The 20,281-nt window shown below is 42.6% G+C and overlaps 1 protein-coding gene across 1 annotated transcript in view; it reads left to right on the top strand.

Annotated features, from left to right (window-relative positions):
* Positions 1–12,538: 12,538 nt before the first annotated feature.
* The window catches only part of adora2b.S (adenosine A2b receptor S homeolog), a 44,031-nt gene continuing 36,288 nt past the window's right edge, over positions 12,539–20,281 (top strand). Inside the window, exon 1 of the mRNA XM_018248809.2 lies at positions 12,539–14,178. Coding sequence (XP_018104298.1) covers positions 13,850–14,178 — 329 coding nt within the window. The 5' untranslated portion in view covers positions 12,539–13,849. The remainder of the gene's footprint in view (positions 14,179–20,281) is intronic.

Here is a 20,281-nt window from a genome sequence, read left to right on the forward strand (position 1 = left end):
CTTCTCTTTGTATACTCCCATCTGTCATTGTCTCTATTTCTCATATTTGCTCTTCTACAGAAAATTATGTACGTAAGTACATTGTTATTTATATACTTAAGTATGCAGAACTGTACAGTAGTGTAATAAATCAGTAGAATAAAAAGGGTTCAATACAAAAGTAAATACAAAGTATAGTTAAAGATGAAGTGTTAAGGAGACAAGATGAAGGAGGTCCCTGGCCAGTGGATGAGGAATGGGCATGATATAGGCTTACCAGGCCAAATGGTTGGGTGAGACGGAGCATCCACTAACACCTGACAGTTAAGGTTTTCCTGGTAGCATGGTGGGCCAAACTGACACTTCATACACTAGACTGTTGCATTAGTTTTGACCTGTTTGAGGCCAATGTGTACTTTAAAATTCCAAAGCCTATTATGAATCTCTGCTCTGTATAGCCCCATGTGCCATTGTCCTTTCGCTGGATAGTATTCGTTATCACCCTAATGGCACAGGCTTAGTTGATATCTCTGCTGGAGGTCTTTGCTATGATCTCTGGAAAGCCTCGTCCTGCCAGCGAGTCTCCATTTGGACAATCCATTTGGACATATTTTCATGCCATTGGATACTGTAATAATAATAGAGACATGATGCGTTTAATATTTCTGGTTTCTGGCAAGAAAAGGGCAGCCTTCAGGAAGGAAGGTTTTTAGAAACCACAGGTCCCTGAAGGTTTGAATAAGAGGAAGATTTTAAAGGAAATGCTGTCTCTGAGGAGTCTCATCAAATGAACATTACTTATTCTGCACTTAATGTCTACTGCGGGATCAGAGCATCAGAGTCATTTGTATCATGCATTTCTCCATAGACGTTATGGTTCTGTCTGAACGTGACAACACTTTCCGGAGCGTATGAACAACTGTTTCTCAAGTTGCTTATCACTCAGGAAAAACATACCTACCATTAGTAACCACAAGCCTTTAATTGCCTTTCAAGTGGTCGTTAAAGCTGTGTTGACATTTTTGATAGTATATTTTATTATTATTTTTTTGCTCATAAAACCAGCATGACAGGAAAGTCATAAAATCCCACGAGGACATCATCTTACTATAAAACATTAACCATGTTTTTTCCATCTAAAGAACAGAGGAAAGTCTCACCTGGTCAGGGAGTTCCTTTAAGAGGGATATCGACTGACGGTCATTCTGCCATGATCGATATATAGCCACAGAATCACAAAGTTAAAGTGATGGATGGCGTATCTCACCGGTTCTCAAGGACTGTTTTGGGAGAGATTTGTTGTGCTTTTAACCAATGATCTTTTTTGCTATCTAGAATGTTAATTCTAGAGCAGTGGTTCCCAAAGCTCGCCCTCCCTTGGATGGTCCTGGAGCAGTGGCTGGGTGGCTCAAGGCTAATTAGGGTGACATTTGGAGAGAATGACCATTTGATTTCCGGATAAACCCAAAAGCCCTTCTTGATGGTTAATAAGGATGACATTTGGGCTAAAAAATGCATTGCTGTCTTGATATTCTTGGAAATATGGATGAATGACTGATTTTTTTTAACCTTTTTTATGAGGGGGGGGGGTTGTGACCAAAGGTTGGATCTCAAGTGGGAGCTTGAACTGAAAATATCTGACAACCATTGTTCAAGGGTTTTGGTCAGTTGGAGGCCAAGCCTGGGTTAGGCTGAGATTTATGGCGAATGTTAGGCTTATCATGATGAGAAGATGACCACATTTTCAACTACAATCTGGAGCTTAATCCCATAATATAAATAGATTAACTAAGAGAGGAATGTGCATATTGCCTATAGCCCTTCCAAACACTGTCTGCATCCATGACACTAATTCATATAAAATCAATATATATTACGTCTAGGGCAAGATCAAGGATTGGTCAGAAGCCCTCTTTAGGGTGGTGACAGATGCTAAGATTCCGGGGAGATTAGTCGCCCAGTGACAAATCTCCTCTTCTTTGGGCGAATAATCATGAAAACTGAAGCGTTCCGAGTGCCATCCCGCCGCGATTTACATTCTAGCCGACGGGAAGGCTTTTCGGTGAGATTAGTCGACCGAAGAAGAGGAGATTTGTCGCCGGGTCGGCTAATCTCCCTGGAATCTTAGCGTGTTCCCACCCTTAAAGTAGAAGTTAAAATGACTGAGGTGCCAATTTGTCAGGCTCCTACCTGGGTGGTAGGTAGCTGCTGTGCCTCTTCTTTACGAAATAGATAAGACGTGGACTACTTATCCATGCCACCAAACATCTGTGCTTTTTAAATAGAGGGCACTTTAGGCTACAATCCAATCCCAAAAGTGAAGCTGTGACCATTTATAATATACGTTTGTCTGTTCAGCAAGTGTAAATAATGTACTTTCAGCAACAGCCTTTTTTGGGTATAAGCAATGTTTTCAACATACTGTATATGCGTTTGAAGAGAACAAATTAAGAGAACACAAAGCCCTTTTTCATTTAATTATTTATTAATATATTTTGATGTTACTGACCCTTTAACAAAGGTTATAAAGAAGCTGTACTTAGAAGTAAACTTCATGTAGAGGTCATACTGGTAAATGCACAAGACAGCTCCCCAACACATGCAACAATATGGCCATGGCCAGGCAGTTTGGATGATTTCAGACTTGCACCACAAATTCTGGTGAAAGAATTATGATAGACAGTCTTGCAATTGAATCAGTCATGGTCTGTATAGACAGACAGACGGGCCTATTATCTTCATGTGTCTGAGGCTTTGGCTAACCAATTGAAGTGACGGGCTCTGATGGCCTCAGCAAGTCTGTGTAATTAAAATGCCATACCTTTTACCAATGGGCCAGTTGATTTCATAAAGAAGAGGCATAGCAGCTTGGGTGGTAGGAGCCTGACAAATTGTCACCTCAGTCATTTTAACTTCTCCTTTAAAGAGTGGTTCTGACCAATCCTAGATCTTGCCCTAGACGTAATATATTATGATTTCTGTTTCTGTGTGAATTAGTGCCATGGATGCAGACAGTGTTTGGAAGGGCTATAGGCAATATACACATTCCTCTCTTAGTTAATCTGTTTAATAACCTGTTTTAGTAATTACTGTGCTTCTTAAATAATGTTGGCAGCACTTACAAGAGGAAACTATTCAAGTGAATTATACAGAACACGGAAATGGGAATGCATCATGGGAAATATGAAACATGATAGTGCACAACACAGTTATTTCTATACAGTCTGTACAAACTCACAAAAATGTTCCAGCTCCGATTTCTGACTAAGGTGAACTTATGCTCCCATACGGCAGGCCAGGATTTAGGGCAGAGAAGATAGAGAAGGTAATTGCTTTGGGCTTTCAGTACCGGAGGAACCACCATTAGAAAAGCATTGGCAATGATAATATACTGTGTAGCAATGTTTTGCATTGTCTCAGTAAAGGTATGAACATCAGGGATATCAACAAAATGAAGAATAATTGCCAGCGCATGGTTTGCCTTTAAAAATAATTATTACAAAAATTAGGTGTTAGTACCACACTTTGGCTAAAATACGTAAGCTCACGTGTCACATCAAGCCCTCATTATACGTGAGTCCTACACTATTCATTAGAGTATTAAGGCCATTATACACTTACCCTTAACTCAGAGGCTCTAGTGAGTAAGCACAGAGTTTTTAAGCCCCAGCCCATTAACATACACCTGTAAACACAGGAATATAAGGCTTTTATTTCTCCATAGCCGTTATGTGACACTCCAGTTTATCATCCCTCTGGTTTAGCTAAACCAAGTCATGCCAAGCCCACCAATTCTTCAGATAGTCAGGAAAGGTTTGTCCTTCGCACACCCTGTGTCCCCTAGATATTGCTGAATTGCATTAATGTTATTGGAACCCTCCCTGCCGGTCAGACGCATTCTCCTTCCTTTCTCCGCGCTGACCGGTGGGTGCAGAGCTCATTGAAGTCCTCAGTGTGTGCACCACATGCACCTCAAAACGAATGCGAGCGTCAAGCACGATTATGTCAATTTTGCATGCCCTGTTTTCTACTCCCTATTGGTTCCCTGCCTGTCCTTCATTGTAGAACCCGTCCTGATTGGTCCCTTTCCCCTTACATACAGCTTCTTTGTTCCTTCCTTGCCCAAGCTGGCTTCTGTTCCTATAGTTCCTGCTCAAGTCGTGTTTGTTCCTGAAACCGGTTTTGACCTTGGCCTGCTATACCGACTTCTGACTTCTATATCCTTGCTGCCTGACCCATCTCTTGCCTGAACTCGACTTTGCTTCTGCCTAATCCTTGTCAGTACCTTGCTTTATCTCTATAATGTGCTCTGGTCCCTTGTTGTCTCCGCCGCAGAAAGTCTGAGCCCCAAAAGGGCGTTGGTGAGAACCAGAGGCGCAGGGGGGTGCTGGAGTCCCCTGCTGTGACTTCCTGGACCAATCATCTTCCAAGGTTCATGTTAACAGATTGTTACAATTATCATTCATTTCTCCATACTTGGTATGTGAAACTGTTGAATTACAAGTGGCAGCTATGGGCAAGAAAGTCAGCTTTTTGGCTATGAAGATTTTCATTCATCCAGGTCATGGTATATCTAATACAAGTAATTTAAAAAGAAACAACTGGGCTTTCTGAGTAAGTCTGCTTCTTGGGTGTAGGTTCCAGAGACTTACCATGTGCAACCATGAAGCAAAGTATTTTGCTTGTCTAACCAGCCCAGAAGGATTTACCGCTATTCCTACGATCGAAGGAATAATTGTTCGATCAAACGATTAAATCCTTCAAATTGAACGATTCGAAGGATTTTAATCCTTAGATAGAAGGATATTCCTTCAATCAGGAAATTGTTTGGAAGCCTATGGGGACCTTCCCCATAGGCTAACATTGTCCTTGGTAGGTTTTAGGTGGTGAAGTAGGGGGTCGAAGAATTTTTTAAAGAGACAGTACTTCGACTATCAAATAGTCGAACGATTTTTAGTTCGAAACGTTCGATTCAAAGTCGAAGGTCGTAGTCGAAGGTCGAAGTAGCCCATTCGATGGTCGAAGTAGTCATATTCGAAATTCAAACTTTTTTTCCTCTATTCCTTCACTCAAACTAAGTAAATGGGCCCCCATGTGTCACCTATTAGGCAGTATAGTCATGGTGTGGGCTTTACATCTACTTCATGCTTTAGAAAGTTTAAGTACATGTTCAGCATATCAACCTCCTCAGTTGATATGCTCCTCCTCAACCTTAGTCACAGTGATATAGATATGGGCTTCCTCCCAGTGGAGAATCAACTGAATCCAAATCCCTAATTCATTTGCATAATTTACCCTTATAGAAACATAGGCAATGTCCACAGCTCAGCTCCTGCCTTACATTGTAATTATTGCTCTTGTTTCTTCTTCCCTTTAGTAACCTAATCCACCCAATCAGATGGCAGCTTTCATTAATCTACTGTTTAAAACCAAACATCTGTTTTTTTATGCATTACTGGGCAAAGACCAAAATGTTGTAAATGTTATAACATTAACATTATAGAGTAATTGCTCTTTATCTTTCTCATCTGGCAGAAGCTGCTCCTGGAGTTGGTCTATCCATGCTCACTGCTGCATTATTGAGCAATGAAGTATGTGCACCAGCCAAGATGTGCAGTTCTATCAAGGAAAGGCATTTTTTTTGTGGGGGGGGGGGTTTGTTCACTTGGTGTGCCATTACCCTAAAGGTTATTGTACTACACAACCACCAACATAAAAGGTATGGGTCATTATCTGGAAACCAGTTATCCACTAAATGCAGTGATGCCCAACCAGTAGCTCCCAAGCAACATGTTGCTCTCCAACCCCTTGGATATTGCTCTCAGGGTCCTCAAAGCAGCTGCTTATTATTGAATTCCAAGTTTGAAAGCAAGTTTTAATTGCATAAAAACTAGAGCCAACTAGAGCCTCTTGTAGGCTGCCAGTCCACATAGGGGCTACCAAATAGCCAATCGCAGTCCTTATTTGGCACCCCAAGGGACTTTTTCATGCTTGTGTTCCCCAACTCTTTTTACATTTGAATGTGGCTCACAGGTAAAAAAGGTTTGGGATCCCTGCACTAAATGTATCAATTTAAAACAGTTAGGGCAGAGACACGTGCTCAGATTCGGAGAGATTAGTCGCCCATTGACAAATCTCCTCTTCTTCAGGGCAACTAATCTCCCCGAACGACCTCCCATTGGCTAGCATGTAAATCGCCGGCAGGTTGGCAATCGGTGAGCTTCGTTTTCCATAGTTGCCATGAAGTTGCCTAGCAAAGAAACTTCGGATGACTTCGGAAAACAAAGTAAAGCGTCGGCGACCTCCCCTCCCAGAGCTGCTTCAATATTAGAAAAACTATCACAAATAGAAAGTAAATGCAAAAAGACTATTTCAGGTGAACAATCTGAAAACAACTAAACTGAAAAACTGTTTGAAGGCAGACAACCCCTTTAATCCCAGATCTAATTAATCCTTATTGGAGGCAAAATTATCTAGTTGGGTTCAATTGATGTTTGAAACATTTTTTAGTAGACTTAAGGTATGGAGATCCAAATTACATAAAGATCCCTTATCCCCAGGTCCCAAGTATTCTGGATAACAGGTCCCATACCTGTATATCAGTGTCTGAGAGGGCTTGTCCAGATATGCAGCGGAAAGCTCAGAAAAGCACATTGGTTGATGAATGCCCTGGGCTGTGCACCAAACAGATAGTCCTATCATTGTCCCAAGGATACGATAATAGACTCAGTTTGGCAAATGCCTGTACCTGGATACACAGTAAATACATTGCCAGGCACCTATAAAGAGACTTTTAAAGTATTGTTTAATAATGGCTTCTCTTAAGTCTATAATAAAATAGAATTGCTTGCAAACTTTCCTTAGATTCCACATTGAATTGTTTCCAGCGGATAGGTAGTTCCACATAACATTGGCCATTTAATCACTATAATCACCAAAAAAGGAGAAGATCATATAATTCAGTCTGGCAGGCTGTTGACTATTTATCCTTTAACTAATGTGAAACACTGAGCTCCCTTATCATAGGGCTTAAGATAAATAGAGGGAATTATAGCATTAAGTTGTCTTATATTAAGGAGAAAATATTACTTTGAAACAAGAATTTCTCAAAGTGCCATGGGCTGCTGCTTTGTCTGCATTCAGATAAGATATTTCTAATGTTTCTAATATTATCTAATATTTTCTAATTTGCTCTTTCTGTTCATTAATACACTGCTGTTTTTTCTGTATAATTAGAACATTAGTGAGAGCCTACATATTTTTGCCGAGTGGGGTCCCCCAAAAAAACAAAAAGCAAAAGGTTCCCAGAGATCCTATGAGGAGCACACGGAAGAATGCGCTTGTTTACCTGATTGGCTGCCCAGGTGGTAGGTCAGATCGAGTTGATTCAATTGTTTAGCCACTTGGTCTGCCTCGCCAGAAGTCGCCTTTTCTTCAGGCTACAATATTTACGGTTTGGTAAAGAGCAAAAAACTGCCTTCTCAAATACTTTTTTTTTTTTTAAAGCTTGATACAGAAACTGTCCTCATTAAGCAATTTGCAGGCTGATGCTAGGCAAACCCCAGAAAGGGGTCTGTATGGGGGAAAAAAACAAGTTGCTGCAAAGGCAAGGTAATGGCAAGCTATGGGCATGGTAAGGGCAAAGTATGGGCAATGTATGGGGAAGGTAAGGGCAAAGTATGGGCAAGGTATGGGGAAGGTAAGGACAAAGTATGGGGAAGGTATGGGGAAGGTAAGGGCAAAGTATGGGGAAGGTAAGGGCAAAGTATGGGCAAGGTATGGGGAAGTTAAGGCAAAGTATGGGCAAGGTATGGGGAAGGTAAGGGCAAAGTATGGGCAAGGTAAGGGGAAGGTAAGGGCAAAGTATGGGCAAGGTATGGGGAAGGTAATGGCAAAGTATGGGCAAGGTATGGGGAAGGTAAGGGCAAAGTATGGGGAAGGTAAGGGCAAAGTATGGGAAAGGTAAGGGCAAAGTATGGGCAAGGTAAGGGGAAGGTAAGGGCAAAGTATGGGGAAGGTAAGGGCAAAGTAAGGGAAAAGTAAGGGAAAGGTGCTAGATGGGGGTGCAGATGGGGTGGTACATAGGCCTGTGGCAGGCAGTAAGGACAGGGCTGGTCTATTCCCCTGACCCTGGATTTTTTTTATCAGACAAGAGGTGCCCAGAGCAGCAATTCCCACAGGAATAGAAATGCTGCCTGAATGAGCACTAAGAGGTGTTTTCTTGCACTTCTGCCCAACTAAACAAAAAAAGGGGGGTGCATTTCTGGTTAAACCTTACATGGGTAATGCCTGTATTTGCACAAGTAAAGCAGCAGGAAAGACAATGCTCTACATTTTGTCAGCACATAATATTTCATAAGAGCTGTGTTTTTTAAATGCTATTGCACCACTTCTTTAGAAATTCGAGATAAGTTGAAGGATTAAGTACCCTGTATGTGAACAATATCATGTACAAGGAAGTGGAGGGCACTTATAGTACATCTAAGGAGCAATACTTTATTTTATTGTGCTTGCATTACTTGAAAAGAACCATCTGTAGCTGAAAATCTGTGTGTGACAGGGACCTTGTCATCTTTGTTTGTAGAATCCCTATGGCTGATAGTGAACAGACATCAAGCAGTAGCAGCCAGTCAAGTACAGCTATTCCCAACAATGGCCCAGCAAGCAAAGTTCTGCATGAGCAACCTATAAAGTGTCCATAAAGTGTCCATAAAGTGTCTATAAAGTGTCTATAAAGTGTCTATAAAGTGTCTATAAAGTGTCCATAAAGTGTCCATAAAGTGTCTATAAAGTGTCTATAAAGTGTCTATAAAGTGTCTATAAAGTGGTACCCTGCTCCCAACAGCCCTGCATCATTGTAGTACAAGGGATAAAAAGAGTGGCTACGGCTGACGGCACATGATGCATTTTTACTGCCGGAAATATTCAGTTGGAAAAGAAGTGCTTGAAACCATAACTGTGAATTTTACGTTTACTTGATTGCAAAACAATGACTTGGGGCAGCTGGGAAATTGGCAAAATGTCTAGCCCCATGTCAGATTTCAAAATTGAATATTAAAAAATCTGTTTGCTCTTTTGAGAAATGGATTTCAGTGCAGAATTCTGCTGGAGCAGCACTATTAAGTGATTCATTTTGAAAAAAATTTTTTTCCCATGACAGTATCCCTTTAAGCAAAAGCTGGCTAACGATATTTGTCCTGGAGTCAATGGACAAAAGTGAGTGAATCCTCCAGTCCAGTAGGCCGCTCCGGTTGAATTGGGTTCCCAGACGAGGGGCTGCATGGTGATTAGGCTGCAGTTGCACAGGGGTTGGCTCCCTAAGAAAAGGAGCTTTTTTTTAAAGAGAGAGAACCATGGGGAATGCAGGAGCTTTTGCCCAGTGTGTTCTAACTGCCGTGTAAGTGTAGAAAACTTTCATTTGTGCATTTTGCTTTCTAAGGGATCGGGGTGTAAGGTCCTTGTCCAGGATTAGTAAGAAAAGCCTCTTTGTATTAGTAAGACCTGGACAGGCTTAGGTTTTTTTGTTTCTGTATTTTTGTTTTCTGTTCTCCCTGTAAAAGCCCCAATAAACTGCCCAAAGTTATGCTCGACTGAACTGTCTTTACTTCTGTTTTGGAGTGTCTGGAAGTGTTTGCAAAGGTCTATTCCCCAGTGAGATCAAGGTCCAGCTACCTGAAATCGCTACAACACACACACATATATATATATCAGTCTACTGAGTATCTGCACTCCAAGGCAAACTTTCCTTCCGTATGCAACGGGGTGCACAGTTGTAATATATTGTATGTATATCCACGAATATCAGAAACCGGCACACCCATGTAAAAACATTCACCACTTTATTTACATCATACCATAGTCCAACATTTCGTTCCTCATTTGGATCATTAGGGTCCTTGAAAAGGTCCTAATGAGGAACGAAACATTGGACTATGATATGATGTAAATAAAGAGGTGAATATTTTTACATGGATGTGCCGGTTTCGGATATTTCTGGATATACTGCACATTCACACTCGCAGTGCACATGATCTACAGCAGTGGTTTTTTTTCAAGGCACCCAAGTTAAATCAACACATTTGCTTTGCAAGTGCAACACAACAACTAGTGAACCAGTCATGCTTCTCATTTTAATCACTATTTTCTATTGTAAGAAGAAACTTCACAATATTAAGGGGTCATGGGGACCTCCTGTACACAGCTCGGGGACCAAATTTTGGGGTCACAGCTCATAGGTCAACAAAGCCTGATATATATAAACAGTATATAAACTATTGAATTAGTGTCGTGCAGGTCAAGAAAAACTCAACCCACACCCGACACTAACTGTTGCCATTGTAGGGCCCGCGCCCGACCAGGACCTGCATCTTCTTGCTCTGTACACTACTTCTGTGCTACTTTTGTTCAAGACAGGGAATCTTCAGGAGAAATGGAGGAGTGTAGTTCCCCAGTCTGACCTGCACCCAACCTTAACCCGCAATGGTCACCCAAATTTCAACCCAAACCTGCCCAACTTCTGGGTCACTGCAGGTTTCAAGTCAACCACGCACATCACTACTATGAATATGCCTCTGGATAACAGAACCATTAAATATGCAAACCCATTAAACTTAAAGGGTTACTTATAATAATTTTTCCTTCAAATATAATCTTTTAGTTCAATGCACCCTCAGTCACGTCTTTATTCCCAGCAGACATCATGTTGCTATGGCAGCGAAAAATATTGGGATGAAGGTGCATTAGCCCATAATCAAATACATGAGGGGGTCACTTACTTGGAAATCTGCAGTTTGCGTCGGTGCAAGTTTCCTCGCAGTCATTCTGCAAAATAAATCCCATTGGTTAAAGGGTTAATGTCATGGGAAAAAAAAATTTTTTTTTCAAAACACATCAGTTAATAGTGCTGCTCCAGCAGAATTCTGCACTGAAATCCATTTCTCAAAAGAGCAAACAGATATTTTTATATTCAATTTTGAAATCTGACATGGGGCTAGACATAGTGTCAATTTCCCAGCTGCCCCAAGTCATGTGACTGTTGAATGTAGCAGTGCTACAAATATTACTCAAAGTAGTAGTACTGGAAACAATACTGATGATAACAATATGATAATGTGTGTGTGCAGCTGCTGTGAGTGCTGGGGGCAGTGTGGTGCAGTTAATGCAATGCATGCGAGTGATGAGATGCAGGTGTGTGCAGTTAATGCAATGCATGTGAGTGATGAGATGCAGGTGTGTGCAGTTAATGCAATGCACGTGAGTGATGAGATGCAGGTGTGTGCAGTTAATGCAATGCATGTGAGTGATGCGGCTGATTTGGCTGAGGAGGGAGTGAGTGCAATGAATGCTGTGAGTGCTGGGGGCAGTTTGGAGCAAGTTGCAGAGAGAGGTGCAGCTGAGGTGCATGTGGTTGGTGCAATGCAAGTGAGTGGGGGAGGGGAGGGAAAACAATGGTGTTTATTCTGCTGGGGAGAGCAATGTGCAAGGTGGGAGTGAGAGGGCCGCTGGGGGTAATGTTTGGGAAGGGAGGAGGTTCTCTGCACGTGAGAGGGATGATGACTCTGATGATCAGATTGATAAGAGAATAAATGTAGTTAAAATTAAGTGGGTGAATGAGAGAGAGGATTTTCCAGGGTGCAGGTTGGTTGCCAGAAACATAATAAAACAGTTTTTAGATTTCACCCCACAAGATATTTATGCTCCAACGAGCGTCACAGATACTGATGTCAGTTTTCAATTATCCCAATGGTTAGAGGAATTCTGGAGGAGGTCTCATCTGAAGAAAGAGGCCAAGGAGTGGCAGGGGTTTAGGGTAATACCTGTCTCCAAACCTAAAACTAAAGTAGTGACTATAATGATGAAGAATACTAATCCTATAATGATGAAGAATGAGACGGTGCATGAGCAGGACTCCTCATATTATCCCCCCTGGTGGGACTGTTTGATGAGGAGGGTTTCTGGGTTGTGGGATATAAAGTCCAAGTTAAACTGCATGTAGAGCACAATGTTCAGAGACACCTCCCAAATTCTTTTTTCATTGGGAAAACAAGGGTCTGTTTCTATGTGGGTCAGCCCAGACTATGCTATAAATGTGGGTCCAACAGGCATTATGTCATGAAATGTAATGTACAGAAATGTGATCTGTGTGGGGAGACTGGGCACCCGAGGAAAGAATGTGTCTGGCAATAAAGTGTAACCTGTGCATGAAGTCAGGCCATACTTATAGATCATGCCCCGAAGCCTGGCATAACAGTCAGCGAACTTGTCCCAATCACACGAGATGAGCACCCCAATGCCAGGGGAGAACCTGCCACAGACCGAGACCATGGGGGGAGGAGAGGGCAGAAGGGTTAAGAGAAATAGCTAGGGGGGCAACAAACAGAGGTGAGAGGGAAGGAGGCAGAGAAAGATGGAAGGAAGAGAGACAAGGAGTGAAGGGAATAAAAAGACAAAGGAACTGATGTCCCATGAGGAGGGGAGAGGAAGGGATGAGTGGAAAGTGGGGGCAGCAAATCAAATAAGAGAGTTAAAGAGAATAAGTGCCCTGGTGTAATTACCATTGAAACTGAAAATAGGTTTGTTTTGCCAGGGGGGAAATCACGGGGGGAATCGGCAGAGGAAGAAGAGGCAGATTTGGAGAGAATGGAGGAAAAGGAATCACATCTGTTATCTCCAGTAGGAAGAAGAGTAAGAGGGAAGAGGTTTCTGAATCTCAGGAGACAGATTGGGAGTCACTGGAGGAGGAAGGAGGGATTGAGAGCCATGAGAGGGGTAAGGATTCAGGTACAAAGATCAGGTGGTAAAAGTTCGGACAAGTCTTTAAATAAGAAACAAAAAGATAAGTCTTGACAGGTGTCCTCCATCGCCTCCTCCCTCTCGTGAGATTGCGCTCATCGTGTGAAGCTTGAAGATTGCGCATGCGGCTCCTGTCGCCTTCATTCCGGGGCGCGAGTTGTTCTGCGCTAACGCAAGAAAATCGCTCGTGCGTCATGTCGCCCCTTGATTGATGCCGCCCTGGGCCTGACGCCTGATATTTATTTAATGAGCATAAATCTGAGCAGCAGTTGTAATGGGGATAAAGGATCATCTCTGGCTCATGAGACACAAATGGACCTACAAACTGTAATCTGACGGCACGTGGGGGGAGGTATAATTTAAAAGCATCACTGCTCCCCCCCCCATTCCCTTTATTGCGCCACAACTGGCAGTTTGATCCAATGTGAGCGGCGCGGGGAGTTTAGAGACTGGCGCTGTCCTTGCGCTGAGCACTTTTATGTAGAAGCGACTAAAGACTCGGCTCAGCGTCTGAAGGCGGGGCGCTCATATGCAAATCACTACCGAGCCGGCGTCCTATTGGAGAGCGTGTAGCAAAGGGGGCGTGTCTGAGAAGTAGCAGGTTCCCACTGAGGCGCTTCCTACAAACTCCTGCGCGTGATCTGTACAATCAGCGGAGCTGCCCGTGTGTCTCAGTGAGAGAAGCGGCCGCTCAACTCCGGGACTAGCGCGTCGGACTGATCGGCAGGAACATTATTATACAATTGGATTATACAATTGTGTCTCACCGTTGATGGACCCCACGGTGCAGACTCCCATTGTAGATGCCGGTCCCACCTGTGACTTGACTGACCCCTCCTGAAGCCTCACCCCTCGCAGCCATTGGCTAATCACTGACGTGGGCTCATGTCAGCACAGGGTGGCGAGTAGTTGCCAGGGGCTGGTGATCGCTTGGGGCGTGTAATGTCTCTCTCTAGTTGTCTTGCTACAAGTCTAGTGCCGGATTTCTGCACTGCTGTGGGTTAGTACAGGAGGAGGGGTCGCCGACCCCTCCTGTCCAGATGCCTGTGGCTCCTGAGCAGCAGTAGTAGTAGTGGAGATGATGACAGCCAGCCCGGCGTACATAGCAGTGGAGGTGATCATAGCCGTGTTGTCCATCGCTGGGAACGTGCTGGTGTGTTGGGCAGTGGCCATTAACAGTACTCTCAAGAATGCCACCAACTATTTCCTGGTGTCACTGGCTGTGGCTGATATAGCCGTGGGGCTACTGGCCATCCCCTTCGCCATCACCATCAGTATAGGGCTAGAGACCGACTTCCACAGCTGCCTCTTCTTTGCCTGCTTTGTGCTGGTGCTGACCCAAAGCTCCATCTTCAGCCTCTTGGCTGTGGCCATCGACCGGTACCTGGCCATCAAGATACCACTCAGGTAAGAGTCTGTCTAGTAGCGCAAATACTGCCACAGATAAACACTGCCTTCACCTTTACATTAACTCATAGGGGCAGATTTACATAGGGTCCAATATCGACGGTTAATCTATATTCGACTGCCGAATTGAAATCCTTCGACTTTGAATATTGAAGTCAAAGGATTTAGCGTTATTCCTATGATCGAACGATTCGAAAGGATTTCAATCCATCGATCGAAGGATTTTCCTTCGATCAGAAAATTGTTAGGAAGCCTTTGGGGACCTTCCCATAACATTGGCCCCGGTAGGTTTTATTTGGCGAACTAGGGGGTCGAAGTATTTTTTAAAGAGACAGTACTTCGACTATCGAATGGTCGAATAGTCAAACGATTTTTACTTCGATTCGTTCGATTCAAAGTCGTAGTCGAATGTCGAAGTAGCCATATTCGACCATTCGAAATTTAAATTATTTTTTCTTCTAATCGTTCACTCGAGCTAAGTAAATGGGCCCCTTAGTATGACGAAGAGAGTGATATCCTGCAGTTGGTCTTCATTTCTTTTTTTATTTGTGGTTTTTGACTTATTTAGCTTTTATTCAGCAGCTCTAGAAATAAAAAAAAATTAAAAAATAAATAATGAAGACTAATTGAAACGTTACTTAGAATTGGCCATTCTATAACATACACATAACCCTTTAGTTACCCTTGTTGCACAACTCCCAGCAATGTTCCCACCTGTTGCTTGGGGATGATGGGAGTTATGAAATAACAGAAGGAGACAAATGTACAATTTTTTTTTTTTTTACAGTAGGAAAATTCAAGACAGACATTTGAGACATTGCTGTGTTTGTTATGGGCAGAGTTCTTCACTGTCCCAGTGACACATCAAAGTGATTATATGTTTGGGGTGGGGGGACTTTTTCAGCACTAAATCTAATTATAGGGTGCTGCCTGCTGACCTGTAACTCCAGGGCACTCACAATAAACATGTATGTTAGTAGCACCCACAGACTGAGGGTCAGGTCACACCTGGAGATTTGGGGAGATTTAGTCGCCTGGCGACTAATCGCCTCTTCTTTGGGGCGACTAATCTCCCTGAACGGCTTCCCCCTGTCTTCCGTCTGGCAGAATGCGAAATCGCCTGCGGCATGGCACTCGCGGCACTTTGTTTTCCGAAGTTGCCCAAAGTTGCCGCAAGAGGAAACTTGGGAAATCAAAGTGCCGCGAGTGCATTGCCGCAGGCGATTTTTCTTTTTAGCAGGCGGAAGACAGCAGCTCCCTTAGGGCAGAGACAGTCAGATTCAGGGAGGTTAGTCGCCCGGAGACAAATCTGCTCTTCTTCGGGGCGATTAATCTCCCGAATTGCCTTCCCCTCTGCTAGAATGTAAATCGCTGGTGGGATGGCACTCAGAGGGCTCAGTTTTCCAAAGTTCTATCACAAGGAAACTTCGGGCGACTTCAGAAAATGAATCGATCCGAGTGCCATCCAGCCAGAGATTTACATTCTAGCAGTTTGGGTGACTAATATCCCCGAATCTGATGGTGTGTCTCTGCCCTACACGGGCAGATTAAAGCTGCCACTATTGGTCCTTTAGACCAATTCGGCATCTTATCTGCCCATGTGTGGGGGCTCCCGACAGGTCCTCCCGATCGATATTATGCCAAAAATCGGGCAGATATCGACTGGTCAAGTTTGATTTTTTTTTTCTGTAATCCAGGAGCGAATCGGCTAATTAGGGTTCAGTTTGGTATTCGGCCGAATCTTTCGCGAAGGATTCGGGGGTTCGGCCGGTTTCCAAAAAAGTGGATTTGGTGCGTCCCTAATTCTAGCAAATCATTTATTGCAGGAATTCCATTCCCACCTGTTCCTATTTACTCACTGCAGTGTTTGGACCTGTGTTTGGGCTGCCTTATCTCTAGACACAATAGCTAATTCACTCCTAATTCCTATACAAGCAGGTGCAGCAATGCAGAAGCTTATTTGCTAACATTTGGCAAATTTGCCCTGGTGCAGTCACCCATAGCAACCAGATCAGCAAATAGTGGGGATCAGCGTACCGCAGGTGGCATAATGAAAGCAGTTCTCTTATTGGTTGCTATGAGTTACTGTACCAGGGCAAATTTGCCTGGCTTTTTGTGTATATACATAATTAATTTTGTAAGCAAAATTGTCCTTGAAACTTCGGAGGTACCAATAAGCTCGGCACCCGCATGAATGAATGAAATTGCTAAATTTTTTTTTCTTATTAAAAAATAATGAACCAGCCCAGAGATCTAAATGGCTTGCCATCATTTTACATGTATTTCCCAGGCATCAGAGAATGTTACAATTATATGCAAGTCTAGCCAGGAGCAAGGGATACCTGGGAAATACAGGTAAAACAAGAGTTACTATTCAATACCTATTCTAAGTAGTGAAAACGTTCGAATTGCTTGATTTTTTTAGTGAAAACGTTCGAATTGCTCAATTTTAGTGAAACCGTTCGAATTGCTCGATTTTATCGTAAAAACGTTCGAATTGCTCGAATTTTAGTGAAAACATTTGAATTGCTCAAATTTTTGTGAAAATGTTCAAATTGCGCTTTTTTTCGTGAAAACTTTCAAATTTCACGATTTTTTCGTGAAAACGTTAGAATTTCATGATTTTTTAGTGAACTTTCCGATTTCACGATTTTCCGATACATTTTTCGCCGTATCGTGAATTTTGCGGGAAATTAACAAAATTGTCGGTGAAGCGAAACGGGAGAAATTCGCCCATCACTTATTCTATGTTTTTCAGCCACTATATAACTTCCTAACCAGTGGAAGCAGAGGAGAAGGTTTACTAACATAGGTGCTAAATTGTAGTGTAGGTACCAACCAATCAGATAGAGGCATAACAACTGATAATATTAATTTAATAATCCCCAATATGAATTTTGCTATTTTTGTTCCATATTTTATCTGTTGCAAAAAATAGTTTCAATTTAGAGCTGGGACCCGTGAGCTACATTGCTTGTTTGCTCATTTTCCTGTGGGACAGTCAGGGAAATAAGGAGGAGGAAATCTCGTTTCCATTTCCTATAGGATATGCTTGGGGTCTGTCTTTTGGCCCAGGGTTGTGGGGACTCAGGGTAAACACCCTTTTTTTGTCCAGCCCTAAATGTGTCCCTAGTAATTCTACAATTTGAGCTGCCAGACCCATTCCAGTCTCCGGTGTGATCTCCCAGAACAGCTGACACAATGGCTAATCTGAATTGGATTTACATGGATGTGCCAAAACCAAATGTAATGATCCAACACAGTATTTCTAGGGTGACTCTTTGTATCAACTGTAAGTTATTAATAATTCTATCAACTGTAAGTCATTAATAATTCTATCAACTGTAAGTTATTAATAGCACAGAGAATGTAGTATCAATATTTGCTTTCACATGGCCAAACAGGGATTTGAGTATTTACAAAATACTAAATTCGTTGAGGATTATTGACTCCGGACAATACGCCATTAGTAATACTGAGAACTCTCATTTAGCAATTAAACAGGGAGAGAGAGAAAATGTTCCTAATTATTCCCTAAGGCTGGAGTGCTACTTTACTAATGCAGGGTCTACTTTTAGTGATTTTGTCCCATTATGATCTATAAAAGCAAATTCTTATGTAACCTTAATGTAATAAAGATCTGAATGAAAAGCATGAAACCAGAGGGTTGATGACGTGTCGTCTATTGGGTATCATTTCATAAGTATTCGTGAGAATAGGATCCAGTTGCATTATTTTTCTTTTTACATGGCTTCCTCCAATAATCCAGAAATCTTATGGTTTCTGACTAAATCGTTCCTCGCTCTGGTGTCATGGGTTCAGTTCTGGCTTTACCGCTCTCTGCGTGGAATTAGTATATTCCGTGGGTTTCTGTGCTACTGCTCAGTGAAATAACTCTTGCCTTCTGTGTACTAGTGATGATTAAAAATCTCTGTAAAGCTTTGTGTAATGTCATCACTATATAAATAAAGGATAATAAAAAAAAGCAGTAACCCTTCAGCCTGTGTCACATTTAGGGGCAAATTCATCTTTAATTTAATTAACCCTCGATATTCGACCGGGAATTAAAATACTTCGAATATCGAAGTCGAAGGAATTTTGCGCAAATAGTTCGATCGAAGGAATAATGAATTTTCATAACGTTATAAAGTTATTTTTCAAAATGAATCAGTTAATAGCGCTGCTCCAGCAGAATTCTGCACTGAAATCCATTTCTCAAAAGAGCAAACAGATTTTTTTATATTCAATTTTGAAATCTGACATGGGGCTAGACATATTGTCAATTTCCCAGCTGCCCCAAGTCATGTGACTTGTGCTCTGATAAACGTCAATCACTCTTTACTGCTGTACTGCAAGTTGGAGTGATATCCCCCCCTCCCTTTTCCCCCCCAGCAGCCAAACAAAAGAACAATGGGAAGGTAACCAGATAGCAGCTCCCTAACACAAGATAACAGCTGCCTGGTAGATCTAAGAACAGCACTCAATAGTAAAATCCAGGTCCCACTGAGACACATTCAGTTACATTGAGAAGGAAAAACAGCAGCCTGCCAGAAAGCATTTCTCTCCTAAAGTGCAGGCTCAAGTCACATAACCAGGGGCAGCTGGGAAATTGACAAAATGTCTAGCCCCATGTCAGATTTCAAAATGAAATATAAAAAATCTGTTTGCTCTTTTGAGAAATGGATTTCAGTGCAGAATTCTGCTGGAGTAGCACTATTAACTAATGCGTTTTGAAAAAAACATGTTTTCCGATGACCGGATCCCTTTAAGAAAAGATTTTGGTCCTCTATGGATGTCCGGAATATGCCCAGTTATGTGGGACCTTTCTGTGCTAAAGAAGTGTAGCGACTTGGAATAGCCAACATCTCACTAGGGCAGGGTCTGGAATAGAGGGGACACAAACCAGATGAGCTCTGATGCGGATCGCATTGCTTTTACCTGTTTATAACAATACCAAAGTTATTGTCTGATAAAGATCATATAATGGCAAGATGAATTTGTGCAGGAGCAGAGATTTCCTACACATTTAAGGCAGAGACACACACACGGGGCGACTAATCTCCCAGCCTTTCCCTGCCTCCCCGCCGGCTAGATTGAACATTTCTGGCGAGATGACACTCTGAGCGCTTCGTTTTCTCAAGTTGCCTCATGAGGAAACTTTGGGCGACTTCGGAAAACGAATCACTACGAGGCAGGGGAAAGCTTCTGTTTCTGGGTGGTTTGGGAGCAACATGCTGCGGATCACGGATCACTGCCTTAGTGGGTTGTACCTTCACACAAATAATATACAATATTTCTAGCTACTTCTTTAGTTAAGCTTTAGTTCTCCTTTAGGGTTGGGGCAGACGAGCTGATTCGGGAAGATTTAGTCGCCTGGCGACTGATCGCCTCTTCTGTGTGGCGACAATCTCCCCGAACTGCCTTCCATATGCTTGAATGAAGAATCACCTGCGCTAATGCACTCGCAACGCTCACGAGGAAACTTCGGGCAACTTTGGAAATCAAAGCGCCGCAAGTATATTAGTGCAGGCGATTCTTCATTCAAGCATACGGAAGGCAGTTCGGGGAGATTGTCGCCACACAGAAGAGGCGATTAGTCGCCAGGCGACTAAATCTCCCCAAATCTGCTCGTCTGCTCCAACCTTTAAGTGCTCTTGTTTATGAACTGGGCACATGGTGCAAAGAAAAGGCTTAAGTCCCCATGTGTTTTGCCCGTGGGGTCATCCAGTGTCTATCCCTGGGCTCTTATTAATACGCACTGTACATAAGCCACTTTTGGTGGAAGCCCTTCTAAGAGCTGCACATAAACCCCCCTCTGTACGTGATCTCAGGGTCTAATTACATCAGCTTGTATTGTGTCTTATAAATACAATATACACATATGCACTGTGGGTGAATTTAATGCATAATTCATTTGCCTCTGGATTTCATTGTTACACATTTCTTCCATAGAAGGGACTTTCCGTTTGTTGCTTATAAATTTTTTTCTGTGCACTTTCCTTTCCACCCCCTTTAACACAGAAGACATAAAGCACTTGCTTTTGACTTTATTAACTCTCTTGCTCCTCCGTTGAAGAAACAGCCATTCAGAACCATTGATTTC

Source organism: Xenopus laevis, chromosome 2S, assembly GCF_017654675.1.
Source record: "Xenopus laevis strain J_2021 chromosome 2S, Xenopus_laevis_v10.1, whole genome shotgun sequence".
Classification (NCBI taxonomy): domain Eukaryota; kingdom Metazoa; phylum Chordata; class Amphibia; order Anura; family Pipidae; genus Xenopus; species Xenopus laevis.